Here is a 12,082-nt window from a genome sequence, read left to right on the forward strand (position 1 = left end):
TTGCATATTAGTGTTGTGGACCTGTACAATACATGGACAGGGCCACATTAAACAAGGCAACAGACTACCAATGGACACACATGTGACAGGATAAACCAGGGCCACGGGGACTCATAAGGATGGCCTATACTAGGGATTTACTTACTTATATACATATTAAAAAATCTGGAATCCGGGCTACCCTAAGGAGTTTCATCTTTGGGCAGAGCAAAAGGAGGGTCATAGATGGGTACTTACCCCTCTGTTTGTTTATCATTAAGATTATTGGACTATAATAATATCTATCCATGAGATATTTGAAATCTAGGTTTACAATGATGCTTTAGGGATTCAAGGTAAAAACCACTTTCTCTGGTCATGCTAGAAGTAAGGGTAACAGCTTACTCTTGGCCTGCTTAGCTCCCTTCCATCAGCTGCTCCACTGAGCCACCTAGCTACCCCCAAGAAATCAATTTCTTTTTTTAAAAATAACTTTATATATTTAAAAATATTTTCCCATGGTTACATAATTCATGTTCTCTCCCTCCTTTCCCCCTCCCCACTCCCAAAGCTAGCAAGCAATTCCACTGGGTTATATGTGTGTTATCACTCACAACCTGTTTCCATATTATTCATTTGTAATAGCGTGATCTTTTAAAACTTAAACCCCAAATCATATACCCATATATACAAGTGGTAAATCATATGGCTTTTTCTGAAGAAATTAATTCTTTTTTTAAAAAAACCCTTACCTTCCATCTTGGAGTTAATACTGAGTGTTGGCTCCAAGGCAGAAGAATGGTAAGGGTAGGCAGTGGAGGTCAAGTGACTTGCCCAGGGTCACACAGCTGGGAAGTGTCTGAGGCCAGATTTGAACCCAGGACCTCCTGTCTCTAGACCTGCTCTCAATCCACTGAGCCATCCAGCTGCCCCCAAGAAATTAATTCTTAATAGTCTTTGAAGGCACAAGTGCTGGAACTCATGGAACATGTTGGGGGCCCAGCCTTCCTCATATGCCTGGAGCCCAGCCCCAGAGGCTCCTGTAAGACATTCAACATTTCATGCCTTCTCTCATTGCAGTCTCTTTCTTTCTCTCTTCCTTTTTCCTTCACTCTGTCCTTCACATATACTATAGCATAATCTCAGAGTTATCCTCTAGGGAATCATTTTTGTCTGTTTGGGTATGGAAATTAATAAAAATGTGAATTCTTTACTAAGAAAAATAATGTTACATGCTTATAAAATAGCTCATGTTTCTGCAATGTTTTCCCATTAAAAAAATGCTTCCTCCACAACAACCTTGTGGAGCTGCTAGTACAAAAATTATTCCAGTTTTACAGATTAAAAACAAAACAAAATAAAACAAAACCTACCTAAGGCTGGGATAGTTTATAACTTGTTTGGGTTTCCTGGACTACTATGTAGCAGAACTCAAATTTAAAGGCTGGTCTGCTGACTCCATATCCAGTGTTCTCTTCACAATAATATGCTGCCTTTGCCTTTTCATTCTTTTGAAAGGAAATTCAACAATAATCTGAGGCCAACAAAGACACAGAATGGTGCAGTGGACTAGGAAGTCAGGAGATCTGGGTTCTAACTTCAAATTGCCTTTCACTAGACATATGGTCTTGGACAACAAACTAATTTCTTGGGCTTCCAGGTCTTTTATCTATAAAACTGAAGGAGCTGGACTGAATGGTTTCCAATGTCTCTTCCTGCTTGAACACTCAATGAGTCGGTGAAATTAAAACCATAATTGAGTCAACGGATTGTGTTTTCATTATTTTTTTCTTGGTGAAGATACTTTGAAAACTTCTCATTGTGTTCTCTTCCCAACAAGCCTCTGTCACAGAGAAATCCATTGTCATTTTGTCATCAAGCCCAGGGACTCAATCACTGGCCCTGAACTCTACATTTAAAGCTCTTTGTTCTTGCCCCAGGACACTGTCTCTTTGACAGTTTAAAAGAACCCGTGTAAAAGTAGCTCACCCAGTTCCCAAATACAGTCTTCAAGCAGAGTGAAAAGTACTATATTATTTCAATGTATAATTTATATATACCTTTTCTATTGCCAAGAAGTACTTCCAAAGAAGACTCTTAAAAATATGCCCCTCTGACCTCCATGATAAGCTTTCCATCTATGGCTATATATAACTTTTTAAAACCCCTTATCTTCCATCTTAGAATCAATACTGTGTATTAGTTCCAAGGCAGAAGAATGGTAGGGGCTAGGCAATGGGGGTTAAGTGACATGTCCAGGTTCACATAGCTATGAAGTATTTGAGGTTAGATTTGAATTGAGACTTCCTATCTCTAGACCTAGCTGCCCCCTTATATACAAATTTTTAGAAGAAAGATGCTTCACAAAACAAAAATGGAGGAGCCTGGATAAACAAGAAATAACTGTGGAGTAAATGGATGTTCTTACAGAAGGTAATTTCTTTATCTCTTCCTCTTTCCTTTATTCTGTCCTTCACATATACTATAGCATCATCTCAGAGTTATCCTTTAGGGAACCATCCTTGCCTGTTTGAGTATGGAAATGTTACAAAAATGTGGATTCTTTACTAAGAAAAATAATGTTACATGCTTATAAAATAGCTCACATTTCTGCAGTGTTTTCAGGTTTAAAAAATGTTTCCTTCACAACAGCCTTGAGGAGCTGCTAGTACAAAAGCGATTCCAATTTCAGATGAAAAAACCAAACCAGGGGGCAGCTGGGTAGCTCAGTGGATTGAGAGCCACGCGGAGGTCCTAGGTTCAAATTTGACCTCAGACACTTCCCAGCTGTGTGACCCTGGGCAAGTTACTTGACCCCCATTGCCTAGCCCTTCCCGTACCACTCTTTTGCCTTGGAGTCAATACACAGTATTGACTCCAAGATGGAAGGTAAGGGTTTTAGGAAAAAAAAAAAAGAAAAGAAAAAACCAAAACCCAACTAAACTTGAGGCTGAGACAGAACTGTTTCCTGAGCAAGTACACAGCACCATTGTACATGGGACATGTAGTATTTAGAGCAGTCTGGTATATAGTGGTAAAGAAAACTGGATTTTAAGTCAAAAGACTTGGGATCAAGTCCCAGCTCTGATATTTACTGAAGAGACTGAAAAGACTGAAGGGATGGAAGCTCTCCTTTCTCCCACTCCATAGTTCACCCCTCACATTGGCCTTGGCCATCCATCACCAATGAGAAGAGAGCCCCACACCAATGAGCTTTGGAACTTGAGTTACACTGGGATGATAGGTGAATTACTTAGTGTAAATAAGTCTCAAATTCTTCTTCAATAAAATGAGTCTAGTAACAACTGTCTTATACAGTTTAAAGGGTCACAAAACTTAGACCTGGAAGGAATGTAGTAAGTCATCTACTAGTACAAAATCTTTATTTTAGAGCTGAGTAAACCAAGGCTTAGAAATATCTAGTGACGTGCCAAAAAGAACAGATTTGGAATTCAAACTCAAGTTTTCTGACTCTAGATTGAATCCATGGTGCTGCCCCATACCACATTGCCTGGTCTTGTGAGGAAAATACTTTATAAACTTTATAAACTTTAGAGCAAGGCAGAAATAGGATTTGTAAATAACTAGGTGGTACAGTGAATAGAGTTTTAGGTCTGGAGTTAGGAAGACCAGAGTCTCAGACACTAGTTCTGTGACTCTGGACAAGTCACTTAACTTTGCTTGCCTCGGTTTCCTCATATGTAAAATGAGCTGGAGAAGGAAATGGCAAATTATTCCAGTACCTTTGCCAAGAAAACCCCAAATGGAATCACAAAGACTTGCACACAACTATTATGACTCAACAACAACAATGGTGCTATTGTTCAAGTCAATTTCAATAATTTATGGATTTTGAACCTTTCCCAGGGTTCCCTGAATAATTGGAAAGAAAAATAAGATACCTTCTCTGGGCTCAAAAACCTTCATCTTTGATTACAGCAGAGATACCACACTAATGGATTTGCTAATAAATGTTTCAAGACAGAATGATGGAATGCTAGGTCCAGACACACATGGCTGATGCAAAACCTTTTAGAGAAAGGCTTTTTTTTTTTTTTTTTTTTTTTTTTAAGTAGCCTGGAATGTATTTCCTTCTCATTACTGCCTTTCTGAATCCTTAGTTTCCTTCATAGCTCAACTCATGTGCCATATAGGAAGGCTTTCTTGACTCCCCTCATAATGTCTATAACTTATGCTCTCTCCCCACTCAAATTATCTTGTATGTTTATTTGTGTGTAACCCAGAGTTCATTCCTGGTACATTTGTATACGATTTCTTATTGGTAGAGAGAATGATCACTCAAAGTGCTGGCCCTGCATGAAAGGTAAAGTTGGCAAAAACTGGGGAAAGGAGAGATTTTCTTTTTCTGATCTCAGGTCTTTAAAAAAAAATATTTATTTAACCCTTGTTAGAAGAGTAGTAAGGGTTAGGCAGTGGGGGTTAAGTGACTTGTCCAGGGTCACACAGCTAGGAAGTGTCTGAGCACAGATTTGAATCCAGGACTCTCTAGGCCTAGCTCTCAATCTATTGAGTCACCCAGCTGCCCCCTGATCTCAGGTTTAAGAGAGGATATATGAGTTTCCAGGCTCTCTTCAGAGAGTACCCTCTCCCTGGAGGGAGAGAAAGACTTTGGGAAGAAGTAGACATGCAAAAGAGCGAATATCTCAACATGTTCCTAATTTCCAGCTAGAGAATTGGGAGAATTTCACCTTGAGTAAATGAGAGTCCCTGATCTCTCTAGAGTAAGGGGTCTTTCCATTACACAAAATTGTTTCTATATTTACACTAAGGAATAAAAACATCTTAAAAGTTCAATCCTGAAATAAAAATCTAAGAGTAATTCAGAAATGCTAAAAAGCAAAATTTGTGTTCAATTGACTGATGCTTTTCCTGTCTAGATCACAAGATGCATTTTACAAAGTCAGATTTTTTTTTCTATGAAGAATTATCCTCAGGGGCTAAATCTAAAGATCAAAGACCAATTTGTTTTCTAATATTACATATTCTGTTCTGAAAATATCATTGCTATGAGAGACCATGATCTAAGAGAAAATTTAGTATATGCATATGTAAGATGCATTTTTTTCAACCACATTATAGGTATTTCACTTAATGTGAGCTGATACACTATTATTGTACATATATTATTCTCTTTAATAAGGACAAATATCATGACCATGGTGACTAGGTGCTTGAAAAAGAAGTAACTGAAGCCAAATAATTTGCAAACCTACTTACATATATTAAATTTTTAAAAAGATAGTTTAAAATAATAAAATGCAACATTGATAGCACCATGAAGAAATAAACATACCATTTTCAAGAAGATTAGTGGTGAAAAGTTACAAGCAAATTTCAAAAGAAGAAGTGCCCTTCTGGATTCAGATAGTAGATGACTAATAAAATGATTGTTGAAAGACTGAAAAAAAAGAAATACATTCTCTTCAATGTTACTTTTTTAGTTAGTGCAGAAGGATAGCACATAAAAGTCTTATGATTATCTGGAAAGAATGTTCTTATTGGCACTCAGTAGTAGTAGTAATTCATACAGTCTTTTTATTTTTATTTATTGTTCCAAATTCTTTCCCTTCTATACCTTCTTCCACTATTGAGAAGGCAAGAAATATGATACCTGTTATACATATGAAGTCATGCAAAAATTTTCACATTAGCCATATCAATAGTCTTAACTGATATTTTTTATTTTGAGAATATTTTACAAAAATTGACTATTTAGATATGGGCGGAACAAATAAACTTAAATGGTTAAAACTTATAGCTCTTGAACATCCATCAATGCTTTTTTTTCTTTGACAGTTATAAACTTTAAACTGTTTTCTAGTACATATTCAACCTCTAATGCCACCTAGAATCATTAGCTATGGTACTATCTTTTCTTCTTGGAAAAAAAGTCAGTTCCACCATGTTCTTTTAGCTTTTATTTCTGTTTTGGTTTTTTAGGTATTACAAAGAGATGTTAAAATGACCTGGAGAAGAAAATGGCAAACCACTCCAGTACCTTTGCCAAGAAAACTCTAAATGGGGTCACAAAAAGGAGGACATGACTAAAGTGACTGAATGAGACAATTTACAGAGAAGTTACAGCAAGAACAGAAAAAGAAGACATTTCCCCTAAGACCAGGGGGCACATTCTCCCATCTTAGTCCCTGAAGAGAGTGGATTCAAATTTAAATCAGTTGCCCCAAAGCATTAAGCTCTCATAGCTAACTTCTGAATGTGGCATAGATGTTTGATGAGCCATTCATTCCTTGTGAACATGGCAACTTGGCAGACTATCCAAGGGGTCAGATTGGTCTCCTTTGCCTTCAGGCAGACTTTGGAATGGATTCTATTCTTTTCTGACCTTTTGAAGCCAACAAGGGTTATAGCCATCTCCAATATTCACCTAAGAGTAGAATATAAAGGATACAAATAATGTTGATTGAACTGTAGGACTTGCTTTCTCTACGTACACTATGATATTTCTTAGAGGAAATGCCCATCAATAGGAGGATGAGTCTAAGCCCTAGTTTGGCTTGCCAGAAGATGTGTACTTGGACAAATTTTGTTGATGTAAGCTCTCATTACTTATCTAGTCAAAGTCTTCTTCAATCAATTAATCAACAAGTACTTATGAAATGTATGCACCAGACCCTATGTTAGGAACTAGGGATATAGTCTCTGAACTAAGGAAGCTTATTTTCTATCAGAGGAAATAACATATATATAAATAAGTATATATAAAATAAGTACAAGGTAATTTTTGGGGAGGGCAGTATTACGTAAAGGAAGAGGTTAGGAAAGTTGTCACTTGAACAATTTTGAAGGAAAGACTTTAAGACAGTGGTTCCCAAAATGTGGTCTGGGGACCCCACTTTTTTTGGGCTCCCAGACTTTTAGCATGAGATCAAACTTATTTTCACAATAATATTAAAATATTATTTGCCTATTAAAATATTACTCCTTTTTCCAACTGCATATCCATGTGGCTGAATTTTCTTCATCTATTTCAACCAAAATAACATATTGTGACATATTGAATGCAGAATGAGAATCCAATTGTTGTCTATTAAGCCAGACAAAGAGAGTCACGAAAATATGTAAAACAATGTTTTTTTCCACTAAAATTTTTGTTTTGGAAAAGTTTTCATAAAAATGTTATTTATGTTAACATGTGATGGACTTGTTATTACTATTTTAAAATTAATCAATACATATTTTAAATATATATCAGTTTAAATTTCTAATAAAGTAAATATGGATAAAGGCCAGTGGTGTGCTCCACAAAATCAATTGTTTAAGTTTTCAGTATGAACATTTATACCTATGACATTGAAAAATGCTATAAATCAGGGCTTGACTTATTGTTTTGTAAATTGTCTACTCTAGACTTTAAAAAGTGATAGAGAAAAAGGTCTAATTACTCAAATATACAAGGAGCTAAATCAATTGTATAAAAAATCAAGGCATTCCCCAGTTGATAAATGGGCAAGGGACATGAATAGGCAATTTTCAGATAAAGAAATCAAAACTATCAATAAGCACATGAGAAAGTGTTTTAAATCTCTAATAATTAGAAAAATGCAAATGAAAACAACTCTGAGGTACCACCTCACACCTAGCAGATTGGCTAAAATGAAAGCAGGGGAGAGTAATGAATGTTGGAGGGGATGTGGCAAAATTGGGACAGTAATGCATTGCTGGTGGAGTTGTGAACTGATCCAACCATTCTGGATGGCAATTTGGAACTATGCCCAAAGAGCAATAAAAGAGTGCCTGCCCTTTGATCCAGCCATACCACTGCTGGGATTGTACCCCAAAGAGATCATAGATAGACTTGCACAAAAATATTTATAGCTACGCTCTTTGTGGTGGCAAAAAACTGGAAAGCAAGGGTATGCCTTTCAATTGGGGAATGGCTGAACAAATTGTGGTATATGTTGGTGATGGAATACTATTGTGCTCAAAGGAATAATAAACTGGAAGAATTCCATGTGAACTGGAAAGACCTCCAGGAATTGATGCAAAGTGAAAGGTGCAGAGCCAGAAGAACATTGTACACAGAGACTGATACACTGTGGTAAAATCGATTGTAATGGATGTCTGTACTAGCAGCAATGTAATGACCCAAGACAATTCTGAGGGATTTATGGAAAAGAATGCTACCCACATTCAGAGGAAGAACTACAGGAGTGGAAACAGAAAAAAAACAACTGTTTGAACACTTGGGTTGATGAGGACATGATTGGGGATGTAGACCTGAAAAGACCACACCAATGTAACTATTAATAATATGTAAATAAGTCTTGACTGACCACACATGTTAAAACCAGTGGAAATTCGAGTTAGCTATGGGGGGGGGGGTTGAGGGGGTAAAGGGTAAAGGAAAAACATGAATTATGTAACCATGGAAAATTTTTCTAAAAAATAAAAAATAAAAAAAAAGAATTAATACAAAATTTGTTGCTATCCAGTTGTTTCAGCCATGTAAGACTCTTTGAGACTCCATTTGGGGTTCTCTTGGCTAAGATACCGGAGTGGTTTGCCATTTCCTTCTCCAGTTCGTTTTCTAGATAAGGAAAAGGAGGCAAACAGGGTTAAGTAACTTGCCCAGGGTCACACAGCTAGTGATGAGTCAGAATTTAAACTCAGATCTTCCTGATTCCAGACCTGGTTACTCTGACCACTAGGATACTGAACTTAAAAATGTATCATATGTATGTTTTAAAGACAGCCAGTTCTTAAACACTTACTAGCATACTTCCTAGATATAACCCATGTAAACAAAAGCTTCAATAATTTTTCAGAGTATAAAGAAGCTCTGAGACCAAAAAGTTTGAGAACCTCTATTACAAGCTAAACACATTGGCAGCTGTGTGAAGGATAGATTGGAATGAGGGAGAAATTTGAAGCAGGAAGACCAATTAGGAGACTATTGGATTATTTCCTCCATGAGCTGACAATGATCTGAACTAAGGTATGGGAATGAGAAGACAAGACATGGGTAATTCCTCTAGGCATATTTTTCTCAGGAGTTTGGCTAAGAAAGAAAGGAGAGGCATAGGACTACTTTGTTGTTTGTTCAGTTGTTCAGTCATATCTGATTCTTTGTGACCCTGGTCTTTGGACCATAACACACAGACTCTTTTATCCTCTACCGTCTCTCCAGTCTGTCCAAGTTCATGTTCATTGTTTCCATGACAGTCTATCCATCTCATCTTCTGCCATCCCCTTCTCTTTTTGTCTTCAATATTTCCCAATATCAGGGCCTTTTCCAATGAATCTTGTCTTCTCATTATGTTGCCTAAGTATTTAGTCTTCATCTTTAATATTTGATCTTCCAGTGAATAGTCTGAATTAATCTCTTTATTTACTTATGGAGTCTCCTTACTGTCCTAGGGACTCTCAAAAGTCCTTTCCAGAACCACAATTTGAAAGTGTTGATTCTGCAACACTTAACTTTCCTAATAGTCTTAACTCTCAATCATACATTGCTACTAGAAAAACCATAGCTTTGAATATAGGGATCTTTGTATAGGACTATACTTAGAGGTCATGGTAAGGTATGTTGAGGATTTTTCTTCTTCTTTTTCAGAATGAGAGAAACTTGGGTTTATTTGTAGTTAGTGAGGAAAGGCACTAGTAGAGGGGAAGAGACTGAAGATGAGAGAGAGGGGAAGAAAGTGCAAGCAATCTATTGGAGACAGAAGGAGATGATAGCTAATGCACATGTAAAGGTTGGCACTGATGAGAAGGCTGAAGTAAAGAGGAGTGAATGGTGGGGGGGGGGAATGATTTCAAGGGATTCTGAAATGCAGAGAAAATGAGGGTGAGAGAATTCACTGAATAGCTTTAGTTTTCTCAATAAAGTAACAGCCAAAGTCCTCAGCTGAGAAGGGTAGAGGAAGGGGAAGCAGGTTTAGAAAGGCAGCTCTGATGAAGGGGATAGAAAATGAATTTGGAGAGAGTAGAAGATTGCATCAGTAGATTAGATGACACATTTTTGTCCAGCCCACCTGAGTTATCCTTCACCTTAGCTACATACTTAGTAGGATCAGGGGAGATCAATGAGTGATTTGGATAGAAATTATGGATAGTAATATGGAATTAGGGCTTAGGAAGAGGAAATTCCCTTGGAGAAAGAAACAAGGCATTCCAGAGAAGAATAATGTATAGAACTGAACTAGTCAACCAAAGGGTGGATACTAGGAAGGGAGGAAAATGAGGCAATTGGTCTTTGTGGTCACACATGGAAACAAACTGCTTAGCTAGCCTGTATAAGTTCTGGCCCTTTGGAGAAGTAGGACACTCACTATTACTGTGGATTTTTGAGCTATTAACTTCATTTTTGGGGGCAGCTGAGTGGCTCAGTGGATTGAGAGCCAGGCCTAGAGACTGGAGGTCCTAGGTTCAAGTCCGGCCTCAGACACTTCCAGCTGTGTGACCCTGAGCGACTGTGTATCCCATTGCCTACTGGTTGTGGCCCTATGCTCCTAGAATGGAGTCCCAGGATGAAAAAAAAAAAACTTCATTTTTCTGGTATCCAGTTTTATCATCTGATAAAGGAGAAGGCATCCAAAGCAATGAGCTTGGAATCAGGAAGATTCATCTCCATAAGTTCAAATTCTGCCTTAGACATTTATTAGATATGTGACCTTGGGCAAGTCATTTAACCCTGTTTGCCTTAATTTCCTGATCTGTAAAATGAGCTGGAGAAAGAAATGGCAAACCGCTCTTATATCTGCCAAGAAAACTCCAAATGGGATCACAAAGAGCAGTATAGGACTGAACTACAACAACGACAAAAATGAGAGGGTTGAACTCATTGCCTCTGAGGGCGCTTGCGTTTCTAAACACAGTATGTGTGTGGATATATATGTATATACATACCTAATACATACTGGGGACGTGGATACTGGGTCTGGAATCAAGAATATCTGAGTACAAATATGGCCTGACACTCACCAGCTGTGTGGGCAAGTCGCTTAACCTCTAGCATGGTACTTGGAGCCTATAGTAAGATGCTCAATTAGTGTTTGTTGACTTGACTCGATTCTACGAAATTCCGAAAGCCGAGTAGATAGACTCTGGGTCTTTGGGAGGGAAGGGTGAAGGAGTGGCAGGCGATTTCTAAGATCCTTGCTAGCTCTCAATCTGGAATTTTTGTCCCGGATTTGTGAAGCTTTAGCCAAAAGCAGAACCCTGCAAGGAAACGGCTCCAGCTGCCAATAAAGTTGCGCCGGTTTTGAATGGGGGCGTGGCTTGGTGCTGTCATGGCTGCCCCTATTAGAGAAATCCACGTGGTATAGGATTGAGGAAGAGGCTGCGGCGGCGGAAGCCATGGCGGCGACTTCGGCACCTCAGCGTGGTGAGTTCCCGGATCCTCGACTCTCCTTCTCATCCCCTCCTTTAAATCTGGTCTGAGACGAGGTTAGCTACATTAGAGGAGATGGAAGATAGAGAACGGAAGGGGAAGGAGGAGGAAGGGAAAGAGAAAAGCACTGAGCTCTACTTACCGAAGTGTCCTGGCAGTTCTTCCTCCGTGCTGGAAGAGTCACCTCTCCAACCTGGAATCCATGCAGGGTCTGGATAGGACTTTTGAGATCAGTTATAGACCAACCCTCCTCTCCACTCCCCCAACTCCATTTTGCCTATGGAGAAACTGAGGCTCTGTGAGGAGAAAGTGAATTATCTAAAGTAACCGAGCCGGGGAAGTAACAGTGTCTAGATCTGGTTCAGTTAGGAAACTTTTAGTAAGTGCCCTCTATGTGCCAATCAATCAATAAAGAGTTATTTAGTAACTTCTTTGTGCCAGGCACCGTGATAAATGTTGGGGATACAGAAAGAGGCAAAAGACAGCCCTTGCCCTCAAGGAGTATGGATTTGTTTTCTTTTTAAATTAATACTTGTTAAAAAAAAATTTTTTTTTAAGGCAAAGAGGGTTGAGTGATTTGTCCAGGGTCACAAGCTAGTAAGTGTTTGAGGCTGTATTTGAACTCAGGAAGAGGCCTGACACTGTCCATCGCACCACCTCGCTGCCCCTAGATTATTACTTATTTTTTAACATTCATTTAAAAAAAAGATTTTGAATTTTGAAAAGAGT

At 38.3% G+C, this 12,082-nt stretch overlaps 1 protein-coding gene across 1 annotated transcript in view; it reads left to right on the forward strand.

Moving 5' to 3' along the window:
• Positions 1-11,312: 11,312 nt before the first annotated feature.
• The window catches only part of DDX24 (DEAD-box helicase 24), a 44,073-nt gene continuing 43,303 nt past the window's right edge, over positions 11,313-12,082 (forward strand). Inside the window, exon 1 of the mRNA XM_044662131.1 lies at positions 11,313-11,347. Within this exon, the coding sequence (XP_044518066.1) occupies positions 11,320-11,347 (28 nt within the window). The 5' untranslated portion in view covers positions 11,313-11,319. The remainder of the gene's footprint in view (positions 11,348-12,082) is intronic.

Source organism: Gracilinanus agilis, chromosome 2, assembly GCF_016433145.1.
Source record: "Gracilinanus agilis isolate LMUSP501 chromosome 2, AgileGrace, whole genome shotgun sequence".
Taxonomy (NCBI): domain Eukaryota; kingdom Metazoa; phylum Chordata; class Mammalia; order Didelphimorphia; family Didelphidae; genus Gracilinanus; species Gracilinanus agilis.